This window comes from Gopherus evgoodei, chromosome 13, assembly GCF_007399415.2.
Source record: "Gopherus evgoodei ecotype Sinaloan lineage chromosome 13, rGopEvg1_v1.p, whole genome shotgun sequence".
Lineage (NCBI taxonomy): Eukaryota > Metazoa > Chordata > Testudines > Testudinidae > Gopherus > Gopherus evgoodei.
Window position 1 is genome coordinate 31481642 of NC_044334.1, and position 21378 is coordinate 31503019.

Consider the following 21378-nt stretch of genomic DNA (forward strand, 5'->3'; position numbering starts at 1 on the left):
AACCCAGGTTCTCTGTTGTAATCCAGAGCTGAAGGAGTTAACACAAAGACCTTGCAGTGCAGGTTGGTATAGGTTGCCTGAGAACCTGATACAATTCTTCTAATCGACATTTATGGTTATGGAACCAGTAATTGAGGGGAATTATAGCTGTGCATGTGCATTGGTCGTGCCAGCACGTGTCCGGGGTTCTAAGCAGCCAACAGAGAAGCTTTTCCAAAGGGAGATCCTCAGGAGGTGGCCCTGGAGAGTCACTGCCTCCTTCGCCAATGTCACTTTCCTATAGGGGGCATTTCACTATGAAGGGAGCCAGGCACTAGAGCATGGAGAAGCAGCTAGTGGCCCTTGTGCTGTGGACCTGGTGCAGCAGGGGCGGAGGCATTTGAAGAACCCGCATTCTGGATGTCAGTGCTGCCAGGCGATCGGGAGGCCAAATGTGCCAACCTCTGCTCAGCTAAGTGCGTGAAGGAAGAGGAGCTGGAGCTTGACTGCAGTGTGGGGCAGGGAGAGAGGGCTTTGGGAAGGGGGGAGCAGGTGTGAAGAGAGAGGGGATGGAGGCAGGACCAGTAGGGATGGTGGGAAGGTGAGATAGGAGCATGCAGGTGAGAGCAAGAGGTAATGAGGGCAGGGAGTGGAGAAAGGGGACCAAGTAAAGGAGAGTAGGAGGGACGGGAAGGAAGGAAGATCCTGGGAGGGCTGGGGGAGTGAAGCAGGACAGGGAGTGAGAGGCAGTGAAGGTAGGATCAGCACATCAGAGGGCTCAGGTGAGGACGCCGCATACAAGAAGGGGGTGCTGGCAGCTGTGGGTCCCCTCCCATAGGGGCCATGTGCCATGTGAAAACCAGCCCCTTGGGGACCCAGAAATCACCAGATCTTCTCAAGAACACCCCCAGAATGGCAGGCAGAGGAGTCCGTGTAGCCAGAACAGAATGGCCGTGATCTGCTGTGCTGAGAAGGGAAAGACTCACAGGTATCTGCAGTGACCAGCCCCCGTGGGATTGGCCAGGGGCTCAGCTGGAGGGAGGCATGTAGGGAGCCATCGCAGTATGTGACCAGACCCTTCATTGCTTACCCACATGGCACACACAGAGCAGCTCAGCAGTCCCTGCTCTTTAGCGGATTCCCCGGCAATTGTTTGGGCAGGTCCCTGCTATAGACGAGGAAGTGATAGCGGTGATTAATTTGCAGAACGGTGATACGAAGCAGAGATATAATTACAGGCAAATGCCCAGAAAGCAGCTGGTGCGATGGTGAGGTGGATAGTTAAGTAAAGACACAGAGATGCCTATAGACTTAATCACCTGCGTGGCAGCAGGGGAGGGGAGGTGTCGTGCTCACTCGCCAGCTAAACGCCAGCTTCCTCCCATCTGCAGAGAGCTGCCACTGCGAACTCTTGTCTTTGACCCTGCCTGTTGAAATGATGGGTCCTCCTGGACCTGGGTCTGTCACATGACACAGGACAACTTTGCTCCTGCCTTTGGCTATTGCTACACTACAGTTTAAGTCAATATAAGTTATGTCGCTCAGGGGTGTGATGTAATACATGGCAATTTAAGCTACCACTGCTCACTGTGAGTGGAGCAATTAAGCCAACAGGATTAGAGCGGCTACACAGAGCACTTATAGCCGCATCAGCGCGGCTGCACTGCTATAAGCTCGCTAGGATAGCCATGGCCTGAGGCCCTGCTTACTACACAGAATAGATCTTGGTACAAAGCCCTGTCTAAAACCCATGGGCTAGGCATAAACGTGCTGTGGTCCAGTGCTTGACTTGGTGTCATGAGGGCTGAGTTCAACTCCCATGTCTGCCACTGCCTTAGGCCTGCTCCACTTAAAAGTTTAGGCAACATGGTTATGGTGCCCAGGGGTGTGAAGCACCATAGTTAAGCCGACCTAACCCCCAGTGTAGATGTGGCTTGGTCGACAGAAGAATTCTCCTGTTGACCCAGATACCACCGCTTGGGGAGGGGTATTAACTAGATTGACAGAAAAACCCCTTCCATCACTGCAGGAAGAAGCTACACTACAGTGCTGCTGAGTGCAGACATGGCTGTACTGAGAGACCTTGGACAAGTCACCTCCCCTCTCTGTGCCTCAGTTTCCCCATCTGTAGAATGGAGATAATGCCACTGATGCCGCTGTGTAAAAGAGCTTTATAATCTCTAGATTAGGGACCCAACCTAAAGCACAGTGAAATTCAAAGATCAGACCCAAGAAGCCCTCTGTAACTTCTCAGTATTATGCGACCTAGTTCATTTATAAGCTCTGTTTTCAGACACATCCCCTCTAAAATCAACAAATAAAGACCCATGGGAGTTTTGACACAGTCCACACGTGACATTCTAATAGGTGAGCTGGAGAAATTCAGGCTTGGCAGAACTACCATTAAGTGGATACATAATTGGTTAAACAACTGCAAACAAAGAGTAACCATTCATGGAATGATGTCGGATTGGACAGAGGTTGCAAATGGGGTTCCACAGGGATCTGTTCTGGGCCCAGTGTTGTTTAACATCTTCATTAATGCTGTGGATGTAGGACTAGAGAGCAAACTGACCGAGTTTGCAGATGACACAAAGCTGGGGGTGGGGGTTGCCAGCACTTTGGAGGATAGAGCTAAAATTCAGAGGGATCTTGATAAATTGGAGAACTGGGCTATAGATAACAACATAAAATTCAACAAAGACAAACGTAAGGTGCTGCACTTAGGAAGAAAAACCAAATGCCCAGGGATAACTGGCTTGGCAGCAGCACCACTGAGAGGGATCTGGGAGCTCTGGTGGATCACATCCTCAACATGAGTCAACAGTGAGATGCTGTTGCCAAAAAAAGCAAATGTAATGTTAGGTTGTATTCCCAAAGGCATAGCATTCACGTCACAGGAAGTGATAGTGCCGCTCTGCTCGGCTCTGGTTAGGCCTCAGCTGCAGTGCTGTGTCAGTATTGGTTACCAGTGTATAGAAAGGATGTAGAGAAACTGGAAAGGAACCACAGGTGAGCGACAAAGATGCTCAAAGAGATGGACTGCAGGCTATATGAGCAAAGGCTGAAGGAACTGGGTATGTTTATGTAACCCTTCTGCCAGGTGGACCCAGCAGCAACCAGAGCCATGTTCAATATCTAGGGGTTTCTTTCCATCGACACAGCACAGGACCAGCTCGAGCCCCCGCCTAGTAACCTGGGAAAATTACACACCACCCGTGGGCATCTCTGGGAGGCAATACTTCCCCACTCACAAGCACAGAGTTTGAGTGCTGAAAATTAACTTTTAATGAAAGGAGGGAAGTCACGTGACATTAATTAGGGAAAATGCCACAAGCAGGATTCATAATCATAAAGCTGTGAGCAGGACACCCACCCCAGAGCGCATGGGGCTGTGCCTTCTGCCTCATGTTCTTGAGTCTAACAAGCAAAAGTTCCTTTTCTGTGCCCCTCTCTGCTCCCTCACCATACCCCACTCACAGTGGTTGTCCTTTAGCCAGTGAGGACGCCAGGATTTAGAGGCGCAGCTGTGTGTGTGTTCGCCTCCCACCCAGGGAGAAAGGCACCTTGCTTGCTTCAGCATCTGAGCACTTGCTTTGGTTGGCCGCCCTGCCGGCTGCAGTTCCTCTCCGCTGGCTGTCCCACCAGTCCTGGATCCTGCTGCCTCGCTAGTCACTCATTCACTAGCTGACTGTGAGTCACCTTCTGTTGCTGCTTGCCTCTCTGCTGTGACCTCTGCACATCAGTCTCTTAGTAATTCTGAACTCTGCAGGCTGTGCAGAAACTGCCCCACCTCAAGTGATTGCAGTTCTGACTGATTATTTAAAATAGTAAAGAGGCTCCTAATGAAGCTTATACAGCTCTTTATTTGAACAGTGGGGAGGGATAGGTTAAACCAGTCTGGAAAGGACCCTAGAGGAGGTGCCACACACCTCCTGGCTAGAGCACCTGTGCCCACCCCTTTTACTTCCACAGGCCAATGGCATTTGACCCCCTGGCTTAATGAGGTCCTTTCAGCGGAGGGTCACTCTCATTTAGGACAGGTTAAGCACAGTTCATTGAATATCAGGGTTGAAAGGGACCTCAGAAGGTCATCTTAGTGATGTCCAACACCCCCTGCTCAAAGAAGAACCAATCTGTAGACAGATTTTTTGCCCCAAATGGCCCCCTCAAGGACTGAATTTACAACCCTGTGTTTAGCAGACCAATGCTCAAACCACTGAGCTATCCTCCCCCCCTTGTTCACAATAATGCCAACGTTGGTAACAGCATTTCACTAGCCCTGCATTCAGTACTAAGGTGATTTGTAATCCAACACCAGCCAAAGTTGATCACTTTGAGCAGCACAGCGCTCTATCTACTGGATAACTAAGCAGAGTAGGTGTGTTCATGTAAATACCGTTTGCTCTTGAAGTATCTCCCCCTCCCCCTCCCACCTAGCTGTCAGGGAAGAATTCAGCAGACCATGCTTACAGCTAGTTTGGAAAAGAGGAGGTTAAGGGGGGGACATTATAGCAGTCTTCAAATACTTGAAAGGCTGCCATAAAAAAGATGGAGAATAGTTGTCCTCTCTTGCTACAGAGGGCAAGACAAAATGCCATGGGTTCCAACTACAGCAGTGCAGATTTAGATGAAATCTCAGGCAAAACTCCCTACCTGTAAAAACAACGGAACAGATGCCCAGGGAGATCATGGAAGCTCCTTTCTTGGAGGCTTTCAAAAGGAGGCTGGAGCCATCTGTCTGGGATGGTTTAGGGTACGTCTACACTACCCGCCGGATTGGCGGGTAGTGATCAATCTATCGGGGATCAATTTATCGCATTTAGTGTAGACATGATAAATCGATCCCCAGTCACTCTGCTGTCGGCAAGAGGCGGAAGAGGAGTCGACGGGGGAGCAGCGGCAGTCGACCCCGCGCTGTGAGGACGTGAGATAAGTCGACCTAAGATACATCGACTTCAGCTGCACTATTCTCTCCCCCTCACCCCCAGTGTAGACCAGGCCTTTGACACAACTCCTGTATCTTGGCAGGGAATTAGACTAGATGACCCCTGTGGTCCCTCCTAGCCCTGTGATTCTAAATTGGTAGAATTTTTCTACCTTGTTTCCTGCAACTCAAGCAGCTGGGTCTGGAGTGAGAGCTTCCCCCCAAATCCAGGTGTTATGTGATGTTCACAGTTGGAACTTTCACATAACCCTTTTTTAGACACGTGCTCACTCAGAACTCAGTAAATACCCAGGGTGCAGACACAACAGGGATGGCTCCGCTCCATGGTTGTTAGAAATGAATCCATTAAACAGCAACACGACACTTTCAAAGGGCTGCAGCTTGTGGGCTGGAGTTGGCGGTTGGCACGGTGTAGTGAACATGCTGAAACACCAGGGAATGAGCCGCTCTCCAGACATCACTGTAACAACCGTCATTAGGCTGGAGACAGTAAAATCATGCCTGTAAAAGCTATTTTTAAGATTGGTTATTTTTCAACAAACAGGTATTTAGGCACCTAACTCCCATTGATTACCGTGGGAATTAGGCATCTAAATATCTTAGAGGCTCTGGGCTTTGGTCTCTCTGTGCCTCAGTTTCTCATCTCTGCACTGGGTATAATAGCTCTGCTCTGCCTCCTGGGAACGCATGAGGATAAACGTGTTAGAGATCATGAGGTGCTCAGGGACTGGCACCGGAAAACAACTCTCGACAAATAATGCTGTGAGTTTAAGCAGCACATTTCCAGCTGAAGATCCCATCCCTACAGGACAGCAGACATTCCCAGTGAGAATCACTACTATGCCGAGGGGGTGGGGAGAATCGGACCCCTGTCTGTACTACCCCCTGGGAGTCAATGCCCCAGGGCAACCCAGCTGCCACACTCACTCCCCTCCCTCTCCACAGAGATCCGGGAAGCCTTCAAAGTGTTCGACCGGGATGGGAATGGCTTCATCTCTAAGCAGGAGCTGGGCACAGCCATGCGCTCCCTAGGCTACATGCCCAATGAGGTGGAGCTGGAGGTCATCATCCAGCGGCTGGACATGGATGGTAAGTCTCATCTCTCCTGTCTCTTCTGCTCCTGGGTGTGGCGCTGCCCCGCAGACCCTAGGAGCTTCCTGGGACCCATGCCTATGACAGGCCTGCGGGGGCACAGCAGAGAGCTCCCTCATTCCCCTGCGACTTCTCCCACATTCCTTCCTACTCCATCCTCTCTCCCTCTTTCAGCTCCTCCCCTTTGGAGGGTGATGCCTCTGGTCCCCAGCGCCCCTACTCTCAGTACATGGGACTAGGCATGGGCCTGGGGTGCAAAGAAGAAAGCCCAGTCGGGGAGGCAGCAAGCCAGGGTTGTCACAAGAGGCCAGCACTTCCCCAAGAGTGAGCCTGGCTGGACCGGGAGGAGGTGTGGCCAGGGGATGCCCTCCCAGGGAGGGGGAAGGCAGAAACACTGCTTGCCCACGGGGGTGACTCCCCCATTCCTGGATGCTGTCCCCCACACACTCCATATCTTCCTGTGTCTGTGGGGATTCCAGCCCAGAGGGGCAGAGATGGCAGGGCCAGGAAAGCCCTCCCAGGTGGCCCATTCTGATTCCCTGTCAGGGCAGGATGTCTCACTGCCTCGCTGGGGTCTGGGTAGCTGCAGCATCTCAGCCAGCAGGGAGAGTCACAGACTAGAGAAATGGGGTCAGAGGTGCTGGAACTAGGGATGCTGGGGAGGCTACTGCACCCACTGGCTTGAAGTGGTTTCCATTATATCCAGGGTTTACAGTTTGGTTCAAGGGCTCTCAGCCCCCCCATACAAATTGTTCCAGCCACCTTGCATGGGGTCATCATTTACCCGGCTCAGCCTGCTCCCCATGCCCCCAGACTACCGCAATCACACTGCCCCAAGCAAACCCCTCTCTGCCAAAGTGCCCCATCACTCTCTCCACTGAATTCCTCACTCCCTCTCCTACCATTGCTGTCATCTCTCTCCGATCTTTTGCTGTCTCTTTCCGGCTAGCTTTCTTTCACACCATCTTTCTCATTTTGGGTTTCTCTCCAGCTCCTTCTCCTGCCACCTCTTCATCTTTCACTTTCTCCATCTCTCTCTCCCACTCATTCACTGGCTTCATCCCTTCATCTTTCATGGCTCTCTGGCCATCTCTCAGGGTCCCTCGTATCCCCCCGAGTAACTCTCGTTGATACATATCCTGCAGCGGGGAACCGTACTCTTTAGCATTCTCCTCCTCCCTTATCTTTCTCCTTCTTTCCATCTCTCCTACACTGTTCCATCCTCTGTCTTCCTGCGCTCCGTTGTCTTGCTGGCGTGACTCTTAATGCAAGCCGCATTGCCAAAGCTATTACAGATTTGATGTCACCAGCTAAAGAGAATATTTTCTTTGAGAATGGATATAATCTCTTTGCTGTAAAAGGTGACAGCTCAATGAAATACGCTCAGGTGAGTGAGTGTGACTGCAACTGTCTGAGTATGGGATGGACGTGCTGCCAGAGCTGCCTTCCTCCGCAGCCACTCACACTGCCTCTGCCCTTTGCCGCAGTGGAGCTGAAGCTATGCTGTCAGCTCGCCAGCTCTTGTCTTGGAGTACCTGGGCCAGTGGGAAAGGAAATGCAGCTGAGCCATATTCCAAGGGCTTCTCCTTTTCTCTAGTTATTTTCCATTTTTGCTGCCATCTCCTCATTGCAGGCACCTGATCCTTCTTGCCCTTTTACATTTTAAACATTTGTTAAAGAGGTGAAAGGCAGCTAGTTCTCAATGGTAGCAGATGACAGAACAAGGAGTAATGGTCTCAAGTTGCAGTGGGGGAGGTTTAGGTTGGATATTAGGAAAAACTGTTTCACTAGGAGGGTGGTGAAGCACTGGAATGGGTTACCTAGGGAGGTGGTGGAATCTCCTTCCTTAGAGGTTTTTAAGGTCAGGCTTGACAAAGCCCTGGCTGGGATGATTTAATTGGGGTTGGTCCCGCTTTGAGCAGGGGGTTGGACTAGATGACCTCTTGAGGTCCCTTTCAACCCTGATATTCCATGATTCTGTGATTCTAGTTACAGGCTCAATATTTAGAGTTTACAACAGGATTTACAAAATCCTAATAGGAATAGAAACATTTGTGTAAGATGTGGCCATGTGTGTACCGTACTGCCTTCCTGGATGTGTCCATCACAGGAAAAGTAGCCTACTACTGCTACCAGGTAACGAGATCACTCCTGTACTTCAAGTGATGGAGTGCTGTACTGTGGATCTGAAGGCTTAGGGTTCAACCTCCCTGCTGAGCCCTGGAAGGGACTGTTTCAGCTGTAGGAATTTTTTTTTTTTACTGAAAGCAGTTTTAAATGCACACCTTCCCCTGCAGCATGGGGAACCTAAACATCACAGTGCTATGCTCAGCCCCAGAACCAGGAAATGAAATTGACCAGCCTACAGTCGTTTCACTGTCAAAGCTGAGTACTGTGAAAAAATAAGCAACATGACCAGTGAACAATAAATTAGCTTTCAATAAACGCTTTCAGATTTAATCTTCTAAAGTGCTCTTGGTAACAAGGATGAGGGGAAAATGCAGATATCTGTGTGCATGCATGTGGACTGTGTCCATTTAGGGAGTCAGCCAGTGTAACATTGGAACCAGAATGCAGTTTGATCTCTGTTTCCCGTCGCACCATCTCTCCTTCCCACACATCTCAAGCTGTAGTGGAGTCAGCTGTCCCTTCTGTGACAGGAGAGTCCAGGGCAGGACAGTGCAGGCTGGGAGCTGCAGGACCAGAGAGAACTCCAGGGGATGTCCCCAGCAGCCTTGTAAAATAATTTGCTGGAACTCATTACAGTTAAGTCCTGTCTCTTTTGCCATGAAGGATCCATCACTTTCCATTATCTAACTGTTTGCTATCAGAACCCCCAGCACCAGACAGCTCTGCGGCATGAGTCTGGGCTTGTTTTATGGTGAAGCCCCTTCCCTAGGTCTTTGCCCTCCCTCCCAGTCTCACTGTGTCCTCCTCCCCTCCAGACTATCACCACACTGCCTCTAAGGCCACCCTCATCCTTCCCAGAAACCCTCATCAGCTCCCTTTAGTGCAACAGACATCAGCCTCTCCCAAGCCCTGTGGCACCTCCTACATCTCTGAGCTTGTCTTCTGCTTTCCCAGCCACTCCCAGCTCTCCTGCCAATCCCTTGTCTTCCTGCTCACCTTCCACCCTGTAACCCTGGCAGGACCTCTCACCTGCTCCGTCAGGTTCCCTATGTTTGACCCCTTGACTGCACTCCTGGCCCTGTTATTTCATTTGTTGTCCCCCGGAATCGGTTGGTTTCCAGGTCCTGTGGATCCTCCCCTTACGCTGGGGGGAGGCTTCGCCTGTCCACTTCCTGGATCCCAATAGGATGAACCTCTCACCTCCTTCAAGTCTCTCCCTAAAACCCACCTCTTCCAAAAATACTTCCCCCTCCCTCTCCTCCTGGGCCATCGCTCCTCTCATCTGTGTTAGAAGGGGTAGAGAATATCTTTGCCTCTGTGGCTGTAAGGAGCTGGGTACTCTACAATGCACTATAAACACTTAGTATAAATATTAATCATCATCATGATCATGGCGACTGTGATGACATACGAGCTTCGTTTAGTGGAATTCAATGACCTGGTGTGACTACTAATTTGCAGCCTGTTTCTCGAAGGCTGGGAAGAACTAGGCATCACCGCCCCAGCCCAGCTCTGCTGCACTGACTTTGATCAGCTGTGCTTCTGTTAGTGACGTCTCGTGGGCGTGGTGAGATCCCAGATAGTGCCATGTAGCCCAGTGAGAGCTAGAGGGGATCAGAGAGCCTTAGGCTTGAGATCCAGAGCTGCTGGATTTGTTTCCTTGCAAGAGGTGATAACGTTACTAAGACCAACAGCAACATAAAGACTGCAGGGAACATGCTGCTAGCGAGACGTGTGTCTATTGCACATATACCACACCCTGTCAAGTAAATAAATGAGGGACTTGGGATAAGAGTTTGTGCTGGGCCTTCAGAAGGGGCTTTGAGATTCTCCATCAGAAATTAGAGCAGCCCAAGGGGTGCTCTAATTTATGGAATCCTCCCAAGCGCTGCCTATGCAGTGCCTGCAGCAGTGCAGAATCCTTATAGAGTGGTGAGCTATGGAGATGCTCCCTCCGTGCCAGAGCTTGCAATGGGCACTGCATAAGGCTGGTTATGACAACTCTACACCATGCCTGCATTGCAGGCCTTTTCCCCCAGCCCATTGCTGCATAGTTTCATCCCCTATGCATCAGCACAGCAGCATTTGGAAGCTGGGGCAAGGAACAGAACCAGTCCCTTTGTTTTTCCACACAGTGGGCTGGACTCTGGTCTCTCTGACATGGGTATGATAGGGAGCAATTCCACTGTACAGATGGCCACAGAGTAATGGAGATCAGAGGCAGGATTACAGTCCTTTGATCACTTTAAAATCTGCACCTTTCGCTCTTTTACTGATCTGGGACCTTAAACAGCATGTTAATTTATTGGATGGGGTGGGGGGGGGTCTTAACTTTTAAAAGCCCTTCAGGCAAGGCTGCCAGCTCCCTCCCTTATTAATTTTTAGTGCCAGCACTGGAGACCAAAGTTCTTTTTAGCCACAGTACAGACCAATGTAGGGCAAGCACCCCACTGCTCCACAGGGGTCCAGTTCTGGGCAAGAGGGGGAGTTTAGTCTCCAAACATCATTCTCTCCTTGCTCAGGATGCCATCAACAAGGCCAATTCAGCAAGTTGTAGAGATGGTTTTGTGAGATCCCAACTCATTTCACACCTTCACCCTCCAAAGGTAGCCCCCCATCCATCCCTAAGGTTTTTGTCCTGCAGGATGGACTTGTCACAAAGCTTTGTTCATGGTGATGCATGGTGTCTTGAGCACTAGGCCTACTGGTGTAGGACAGACACCTGATTCCAGGGAGGGCAGCAGTTCCATCTCCAACACCCCCCAGCCTCTTTAAAGGCTTCCTGACCATAGAATATCAGGGTTGGAAGGGACCTCAGGAGGTTACCTAGTCCCCCAGACAGATTTTTGTCCCTGATTCCTAAATGGCCCCCTTAAGGACTGAACTCACAACCCTGGGTTTAGCAGGCCACTGCTCAAATCACTGAGCTATCCCTCCCCACGTAGAAGAGAAACACACCCAAAAAGCATGGCACCTGGCCTACCATGCCTGATCTCCCTCCCCCCCGCCCCAGCCTGGGGATGATCTTGGCCCCCGAGATAGGTTCAGAAATTGAACTCCCTGCATTTGGGCTGTTCTGTTTCCTGCCCAATAGGGCTTGTACAGGGATTGAAGGGTTCCCTTCACACCAGCAGCCAGACCGTGTTCAACTATGACTGAGACAGGGGGAGGCAAATATGTCACTCGTGTTTCATGTACTGCATGCCAGGTAGTAGCACGTGAGAACTCCAAACTCGGAAAACTAAACTGGCTCTTTACTAAAAGGACAATTTAGAAAGAGCATTCCAGCCATGTGCACACAGACTGATTTTGTGGGGAATCTTCACACTCTTCCCTCCTACACCCTATGCTCCTCCCTCCAGGTTCCATGCAGGTTGCTACAATGGGGAGGGGGTAGTTTAAATGCCACTCTGTTCCTAAAAGAAACTCGGCCTCATTAGCTAACATCTTTCCTTTCTGGACTGGTTAAACATACTGGTGCTCCAACTTCCCATCCCCTTGTAATAGTGCTCTTCCTGCAGCATCCCCAGAGCTCAGATGGTCCATCTTCCCTGGTAATCCCTCCCCAAGTTCTGATCCCCAGCTCACCAGCGGCATTGTCACAGAAGCTCCCAGGCTCTGCTCTCCAGCTCAGCCCTTTCATTGTGTCTCAGAACCTTAGCAACGAGGTGGGATCAGAGTTTCTTGTTGTCCTTTGCTGGCAACAGTTCAGGGAGCCCTGTGATCTTTGGGGTTTTTTGTCTCTGAGTGTCCGATCCTGCTGGCGGGCTGCAGTTCTGGAGATGGCCCTACTCTCTCAGAGACAGCTGAAGGAAGTTACCAGCATAAAGGAGAGCATTAATGATGGTATCCCCTAATAATTACCCAGAGGCTGCTGGCTTTGCTGGCACAGGCCCCAGATCTCTGGGATGGATATTAGCAGGTCCCAGAAGGAGGCTGCAGCCCTGTCTACACTACAGGATTATTCCGATTTTACATAAAACGGTTTTGTAAAACAGATTGTATAAAGTCGAGTGCACGCAGCCACACTAAGCACATTAATTCGGTGGTGTGCGTCCATGTACCGAGGCTAGCGTCGATTTCTGGAGCATTGCACTGTGGGTAGCTATCCCGTAGCTATCCCATAGTTCCCGCAGTCTCCCCCACCTCTTGGAATTCTGGGTTGAGATCCCAATGCATGATGGTGCAAAAACAGTGTCACGGGTGATTCTCGGTAAATGTCGTCACTCAATCCTTCCTCCACGAAAGCAACGGCAGACTATCATTTCACGCCCTTTTTCCCTGGATTGCCCTGCCAGACACCATAGCATGGCAACCATGGAGCCTGTTTTGACTTTTGTCACTGTCACCGTATGTGTACTGGATGCTGCTGACAGACGCGGTACTGCAGCGCTACACAGCAGCATTCATTTGCTTTGCAAGGTAGCAGAGATGGTTACCATCCCTATTGCACCGTCTGCCATTGTAAATTGGCAATGAGATGGCAGTTATTGATCATTTTGTACCGTTTGCCATTAGAAAGTGGTGATGATGGTTATCAATCATTTTGTACTGTCTGCTGCTGTTATGGGTGCTCCTGGCTGGCTTCGCTGAGGTCGGCTGGGGGCGCATGGCCAAAAATGGGAAGACTCCCTGGGTCATTCCCTTCTTTATGTTTTGTCTAAAAATAGAGTCAGTCCTGCCTAGAATATGGGGCAAGTGTACTAGAGAGCCAGAGAGCACAGTTGCTCCAGGTCAGATCCCACAGAAATTATGAGCTGCATGCCATTCTAGGGGGTGCCCCAGCAACAACCCCACCCATTGCTTCCCTCCTCCCCCAACCCTCCTGGGCTACCGTGGCAGTGTCCCCCCATTTGTGTGATGAAGTAATAAAGAATGCAGGAATAAGAAACACTGACTTTTTAGCGAGATAAAATGAGGGGGAGGCAGCCTCCAGCTGCTATGATAGTCCAGGGAGTACAGAATCTTTTCTTTAGACATGAAGGGGGGGGGGGCTGATGGAGCTCAGGCTCCAGCTGCTATGATGAGGATGGTTACCCAGCATTTTGCACCGTCTGCCAGGAATGACAGGGAGTCATTCCCATTTTTACTCAGGCGCCCCCGGCAAGAAACGATTTTTTTCCCTTTTCTTTCACAGGAGGGAAGGGTGGTAAATTGACGAGATATACCCTGAACCACCCGGGACAATGTTTTTGACCCTACAGGCATTGGGAGCTCAGTCAAGAATGCAAATGCTTTTTGGAGACTGCGGGGACTGTGGGATAGCTGAAGTCCTCAGTCCCCCCTCCCTATCTCCATGAGCGTCCATTTGATTCTTTGGCTTTCCGTTACGCTTGTCACACAGTACTGTGCTGTGGCCTCTGTTTATCATAGCCTGGATATTTTTTCAAATGCTTTGTCATTTCGTCTTCTGTAACGGAGCTGTGATAGAACAGATTTGTCTCCCTATACAGCGATCAGATCCAGTATCTCCGGTATGGTCCATGCTGGAGCTCTTTTTGGATTTGGGACTGCATGGCCACCCGTGCTGATCAGAGCTCCATGCTGGGCAAACAGGAAATGAAATTCAAAAGTTCGCGGGGCTTTTCCTGTCTACCTAGCCACTGCATCTGAGTTCAGATTGCTGTCCAGAGCGGTCACAATGGTGCACTGTGGGATACCACCCAGAAGCCAATACTGTTGATTTGCAGCCACACTAACCCTAATCCGATATGGTAATACCGATTTTAGCGCTACTCCTCTCGTCAGGGAGGAGTACAGAAACCGATTTAAATAGCCCTTTATGTCGATATAAAGGGCCTCGTAGTGTGGACGGGTACAGCGTTAAATCAGTTTAATGCTGCTAAAATCTGTTTAAATGCATAGTGTAGACCAGGCCTTAGACTCAGACTTTAAGGCCAGAAGCAACAATCATGATCACCTAAATCTGGCCGCCTGCATATTGCAGGCCACAGAACCCCACCCACCCATTGCTGTAACAGACCCCTAATCTCTGGCTGAGTTACTGAAGTCCTCAAATCATGATTTAAAGACTTCATGTTACAGAGAATTCACCATTTACACTAGTTTAAACCTGCAAGTGATCCATGCCCCACACACCAAAGGAAGGCGAAAAAAACCAGGGGTCTCTGCCAATCTGACCCAGTGTCTGTGTCCTGAGGACAGGTTTAAAGTACAGGCAGGTAGGAGAGCTACAGAAATGATCAAAGGTTTAGAAAACCTGACATGTCAGGGAAGGTTAAAAAAAGGGCTTTGTTTAGTCTGGAAAAAAGAGGACTGAGGGGGGAACCTGATAACATCTTCAAATACCTTAAGGGCTGTTAAAAAGAGGATGGTGATCAATTGTTCTCAAAGGATGAACAGAGGGTCAGCTCTGGCTGAGATCGTTCCCTATCTCTCTCTCACTCGGATTGTTCTCCTTTTTTCTCTGCCCTAGCTGTCTCGCTCTCCTTCACTCCTTTCTATTTCCCTCCCATCTCTCTGCCTGTCATCCCTTTACACCACCTCTGCATCACGCTCTCTCCTTCTCACTTATCCTTCAAGCCACATGATAGGCAGGAGTCCATGCTCTCACTGACTGGCCAGGTCCCTCTCTTGGTGCCGATGGCTTAATCCATAGTGCCCATGTGGCTCACACTATCCCTGCCTCTGTCCCCCATGTCGCCCGCCCCTCCCGGCTGCCACAGATATTGCTATGCAATGGTGTCCCCACACAGCATGGATGCTCTGTGCTGTGAGCAGTGGGGGATTCCCCAGCACCAGCCCAGAGACTGTATCTGGCCCGTTAACAGGGCTGCATTTGGAAATCTGGGTTTGGCACAAGCAGCCAACCCTGCTGTGTGAACTGTGCAACAGAGCATTACCACACATGCGTCCTTTGAGCCAGGGGGACGGGACGGGGCACAAAAGCCACTGGGCAGAGCTCCGGCCCTGTCAGAACTTCAAAGCTGACTGAAGGGTTCAAAACTGACCCATTTTTCATCTAGTCAAAATTTTGCATTTACTTATTTAAAAGTGAATATTGAAAACACCACAGAAATGGTTATCAAAAAATTAACCTTTGGGAAAACATTTCAACCCAAACTATCAAGGAGGAGGGAAGGGCAGGGGCTTTTCTGAAACTAAATCGCGGAAGATTTACATCAGATTGTAAGCTCTGGGGGCAGGGACGGCCCCTTTGCTCTGGGTGTATACAATGCCTAGCACAACAAGCGCCAGGCCAGGGCCAGGGCTCTAAGGCGCTACCACAACACAGATAATATTTTGACAGTGTGATTGATTTTTCTTGAAAAAACGAGTCATTTTGGGGAAAGTGCCAGTTTTTCACTGGAAATGAACCTTTCTGTGCGAACCTCTCACCCATACGAATCTCACTGTCCCTGTCTCCAGCTGGGCTCCTGCCTCACGGCCCCCCCGGCTGCCCCCACAGAGTGCTTGTTGGCTCTTGAACCCTGAGCTCCTCCCTCTCTCATCCAAGTTCAGCCTATTTTCTTTGCTATTTCGCATGCTCTGCTGCCTCTCTGCAAGTCCCCATCTCCACTGCTCCCAGCTCTGGGCCTGATTCTCACCGACACCAGCACAGAGTAGTGGGAAAAGCTACTCAATCTAACCGGGAGCATTTCATGCCCCTTTGCACAGTTCCAGGTGTTGGGCAATGCAAATCAGGCCCTTGTTTCCACGTACCCAGCATCTCTTTCTGTCCAGGACCAGTCTGCCCTGCCCCCACACCTGATTCTCTTGCAAGTTTCTTTTGTCCCAATCTCCCTTTACCACCCACTGTCTCTCTCCTTTTCAGTTCTTCTTCCATAGCTATTGGGTCCCATAGGTCTTGTGGTAGGGGAGGGGAGGCTAGGGAGGGATTTGGCCTGTTCCCGTCTTTCCACAGGCCCTCTAGTGCTGATGCCCCCTGCTGGTGGTTGATGGGAAGAGGCAGCACTGAGGGGATGGAGGGGTGGATCTCTCCAGCGAGGCGCGGGGCATGGGCAGGACTCCCCCCACCCCACCTCCAGCAAATCACACTGGCCACATCCCCATGCCAGAGATGGAGCCCCTGGATCAGCAATCCCAGAGGGTCTGTGATTGCCACCCCCCAGAGCAAACCGTTAGCATGGGTCAGAAAACAGGGGACCCCTTCCTCCCCACCCCAGTTTGACAACATGGGGAAATCATTTTGTTGATGTTCTCAGAAGGAAATGTGACTTTTAAATAAAAACAATGTTCCAGTTTGGGCTGAAATCAGTTTGGGTTTGGCTGGAAAATTTATACACAGGCCACCAAAGGGGGAGAGAAGACAAAGCTCCAGTGAGCGTCCCACCTGCACCCAGGGGAGGTAACTCGTGCCTCTTTCTTTCCCAGGGGATGGGCAAGTGGATTTTGAGGAGTTTGTGACATTACTGGGGCCCAAGCTCTCCACCTCGGGGATCCCCAAGAAGTTCCATGGCACAGACTTCGACACTGTCTTCTGGAAGGTAACTGGTACCTCATCTGTGGCCCTCTCCACACCCTTCCTTCGCCCTGACGCCTTCTCTTGAGATCCCCAAACCTGGGGTAGGGGAGTCATGAACATAGAGGGAGAGCATATCCCAAAGTTACTCCAGGCCAAGAAGTACAGATTGATCCCAGTTCTCCCCCAAAACCGCTGGGGCTCTACCGTGGAAGGAGCAGCCAGTGTTTGGGGTTGGGTGGGGGGCGAGCAGATGCATCATACAGAGAAGAGGCTGTGGTAGGACAGCACCCATGAGAGTTCCTCATTTACCAGGTCCCCAGCAAACAGCCACTGCCTGTACCAGCCACAGCAGGCTCCAACGTGGACCCTCTTTATTCCAAATAGCACCAAGGGGCAGCTGATGGGGTCAGTGCAATCACGTAAGCAGACAGCCTGAGGGGGGAAGGAGCAGACACAGGGAACGCAGCTGGAGGCAGGAGAGGTAACAACTGACGTGCCCAAGGAATGCTCATGTGACTCCCCAGAGAACCTGTGCTGACCCCACTGCTCCTACCCTGCCTGTGGTGCAGCACGGACACACTGCTGCCTTTTGCCCCAATGACAATTGCCGCAAGCCCAGCCAGAGAGCCCCCCGCAAAGAGCACTGACCTCCTCCCTCCACCACACGCCCCCCATCAATGAGCCCACCCTTACCATACACCGTCCCACCCCTCCAGCAGTGAGCCCTCACTCACCCACCCAGCCCAGCACCTGTGTCTGCTGAAAACCCCACTTGAAAGTTTCTTGGAAGGGATTCTGGGGGTGGGAGGGAGTTGGCCTTGACCACACCTCCTTTCTGGAAAGCTTGGTCTGCTTTCTGTACACCAGAGAAGTGAAGGCGCAAGCTATGGGCCTGCCTCATGCCCACTCCTCCCTTGCTCACAAGAGAAACACCTTAGGGGAGCATCTTCTTTAATGTGACTTAGCTTTGTTTTGACATGAGCAGCTGCCTCTGGATCAACCCTACCTTTGGCCCAGCCCTGTTGGTCTCAGTGGGGTTACAGCAGGGTACAGCCTGGCCTCTTTCTGATTTGCACTGCTCCCCAGGAGCCCAATTCACCCATCTTTAGCATCTCCAGGAGCCTCTCCTCTGGGTGGCTCATCAGCCCTCCTTGGACGCACGCTTATACGGCAGAACCCTGGGCAGGGCTTAGTTTCATTTTCCTGGTTGGGGGTGGTTTCCTGTTTGTGCTTCAACTCCTAAAAAGGAGACAGTCAGGGCCCTGATGGGAAAACTGGACTCAGGGCCCCTGACTCCTACAGTGACCAGACAGCAAGTGTGAAAAATCGGAATGGGGGGTGGGGGTAATAGGAGCCTATATAAGAAAAAGACCCCAAAATCGGGACTTTCCCTATAAAATTGGGGCATGTGGTCACCCTACTGTGTCCAGCCCTATAAGAGCAAAGAGCTCCTGGTGTCAGTGTGACTAGGGGCTGGTGGGGTGCAGTGGCGTAGCCAGGTTTTAACAGCAGGGGGAGCAGGCAAACATAAAAAAGGCACCCCCCCTTGGCTCCTCCTCTGGCCACGCCCCCCGGCTCCTCCGGCCATTTCGTGCCCCCTCCCCGCCTTGGCTCCTCCTCGGGCCACACTGGGGCCATGCTGCGCCCCCCCGGCCACGCCGCCCCCCCATGGCTGTACAGGGAGGCTGGCAGAGGACAGAGGTATGAGGGGAGGTGAAGGGGAGGGAAAGGCAGGGGCACGGGGTACATGGGAGGGGTATACGGGGTATGGAGCTTGGGGAGGGATTACTGGGGATAGGAGTGGGCTGGAGTCCCCAGGGCTCTCTGTGCAGGTGGGGGGCTGGAGCTGCCCCCAGGACCGGGAGAGCCTGGGAGGGGCTCGCCGCATGCAGCACCAGCCCAGCTCAGCGCTGGCCCTACCTCTTGGGGGATGGGGGAAGAAGGCAGCGAGCCCCGCCAGGCGCAGTCCGAGCGAGCTGCGTCCGCGCCAGCTTGCTGCAGTCGCCCACCCCATGGCTTCTTCGGCTGTGTTGCTGGCAGCGCTGGCCGGCAGGCACCACTTCTGCCCCGCAATCAGCTGTCTCCTTCCTGCTGGGAGACACAGCTGATCAGCGGGGGTGGGGCAGAATCCGGGCAGGCCGTTCAGAGTGGAGCCGATGAGGTGCCGCTTTTTTAAAAATGTGGGGAGGAGAAGCACCTGCTTCTGATGCATCCCACTAGCTACGCTACTGGTGGGGTGCACTGTAGGGCACAACAGTCTAGTCTTTGCTCCAGCCATCACTCTGGCAGGGCAGCTGCCTATCTGTGATATTGCCATCATAGACTCATAGACTGCCATCATCATAGACTCATAGACTTGTCAATCACACCGTGGGCCTCCCCTGGCTCCCCTTCCTCCCTACTGCCAGCACCGGGGTCAATGTGTCCCTGCCCTCAATGGTTAGGTCACATGACAGCCATGACACCATACATACTGCATGACGGCCAGGTGTCGGGGACCACGGTGCCAGGCCTGTCCCCATGTGAGATCAGCAGCTGCTGTGCTGCGGCTGTGTTCCCTGCGTGACCAGAGATGTGCGGTGGTGACTGATCAATGACAGCTGTGCCAGGCTCTGGTCCCCATGACACACAGCTGGAAGGGAGATCACGTGAACATGGGGTGGTTCTTGCAATCCCCCCCTGAGGGGTCTGTGTGCTGCTTCCCCTTCCCACAGTGCGACATGCAGAAGCTGACGGTGGATGAGCTGAAGCGGTTGCTCTACGATACCTTCTGCGAACACCTGTCCATGAAGGACATTGAGAACATCATCATGACGGAAGAGGAAAGCCACATGGGCAATGCTGAGGAGTGCCCCGTCGACGTGGAGCGTAAGTGACCCTTCCCCAGCACTGTCACTCACTATTGCTACCATAGCGCCTAGGAGCATGGCCCAAGCCCCACGGTGCTAGGCTCCGTACAGACACTGCCCCAAGGAGCTTACAGTCAGCATCCAGGGACTTGCTGTCCATCTCTGCTGCCGCCTGGAGCAGCCAGACAGGGCTGGCCTTACCATGAGGCGAACTGATGCAGCCGCCTCAGGTACCAGACTGTGGGGGGGCCACTAGGACCCAAAGTGTAGAAAATTGTGTCTGCTGCTGGTGCACAGAGATGGTGGGGCGCTGTGCTGGAGGAAGGAGGGCACAAGAGACATAACAGGCAGGCAGGAGAAAAGGTGAGAGGGAATAACAGAAAGCAGCAGGAGCTGCAGGGAGAGAGAGGAGGAGCCTCTTATGTACCTCTCCAGCACCCCCAGGAGCCTGCACTGATTCACACCAGCTTCTCAGTGAGCTTCCTGGTTCCTGCTGCTTCCCTGAACCCACTTGAGGGGAACAGGCAGTCACCTGAAGTAGTAGGAGCCAGTTAGGCCCTTAAGACACTGATATCTTCCCTCACTCAGGCCCTGCTACCAGCCTGCTTATTTGTCCCCTTCAACTGAGTGTTGAGAACAGGGCCGGCTCTAGCCATTTCGCCGCCCCAAACACGGCGGCACGCCGCAGGGGGCACTCTGCCGCTCGCTGGTCCCACGGCTCCAGTGGACCTCCCGCAGGCGTGCCTGCAGATGCTCCACCGGAGCCGCGGGACCAGCAGACCCTCCACAGGCACGCCTGCGGGAGGTCCACCGGAGCTGCCTGCCGCCCTCCCGACAACCAGCAGAGCGACCCCGCAGCATGCCGCCCCAAGCACGCGCTTGACGCGCTGGGGCCTGGAGCCGGCCCTGGTTGAGAGCCACTATAGCTGGCACAGAACAGCAGTCATGAGTGAAAGAAGAAAACGCCCCTCTGGGGCAGCATTCAGAAAAAGAAAGCAAATAAAGGAAGCTTTTCTATCTAAGCAGGAAGGAGCTCTCCTGAGATACATAGACACAAATGTTCACAGTGAGCCTTCTGGCCCCAGTGAGGATGTGAGTGCTTAAACTCTCAAGCTTTTTTTGTCCCATGCAGTTCTCATTCGTTGAACTTGGTGGTCAGCGATGCAGCATCAGCTTCTACTGAGATTGCCAAATTTTTAATGTAATTTGAACAGGGCCGGCTCTAGCCATTTCGCGGCCCCAAGCACGGCGGCACGCCATGGGGGGCGCTCTGCCGCTCGCCGGTCCCGTGGCTCCGGTGGACCTCCCGCAGGCGCCCCTGCGGAGGATCCACTGGTCCTGCAGCTCCGGTGGACCTCCCACAGGCGTCCCTGTGGAGGATCCGCTGGTCCCGCGGCTCCGGTGGACCTCCCACAGGCGTGCCTGCGTATGCTCCACCGGAGCCTCGCAGGAGTGGCGCCAGGGTTTTTGGCGCCCTAGGCGGGGGTCCTTCCGCTCTCCCGGTCGTCAGCAGCAATTCTGCAGCGGGGGGATCCTTCTGCGCTCTCGGTCTTTGGGGCACTTCAGTGGCAGGTCCCGGAGTGAGTGAAGGACCCGCCACAGAATTGCCGCCGAAGACCCAGAGCGCAGAAGGACCCCCCGCCGCCAAGTTGCCGCCAAGAGTGGCAAAATGCTGCCCCTCCAAATCCTGGGGCCTTAGGCAACCGCCTAGGTCGCCTAAATGGAAGCGCCGGCCCTGGAGCCGCAGGACCAGCTGACCCTCTGCAGGGACGCCTGCGGGAGGTCCACCAGAGCCGCCTGCCGCCCTCCTGGCAACCGGCAGAGCGCCCCCCCCCGTGGCATGCCGCCCCAAGCACGCACTTGGCGCACTGGGGCCTGGAGCTGGCCCTGAATTCAAAGCATCTATGTATTTTTCTCTGCATCAACTCATCGAT

At 52.5% G+C, this 21378-nt stretch overlaps 1 protein-coding gene across 1 annotated transcript in view; it reads left to right on the forward strand.

Moving 5' to 3' along the window:
• CABP7 (calcium binding protein 7) overlaps positions 1–21378 on the forward strand; it is a 91764-nt gene that overhangs the window by 65834 nt on the left and 4552 nt on the right. The window contains exons 2-4 of the mRNA XM_030583004.1: positions 5873–6016; positions 16505–16617; positions 19310–19463. Of these exons, the coding sequence (XP_030438864.1) occupies positions 5873–6016; positions 16505–16617; positions 19310–19463 (411 nt within the window). The remainder of the gene's footprint in view (positions 1–5872; positions 6017–16504; positions 16618–19309; positions 19464–21378) is intronic.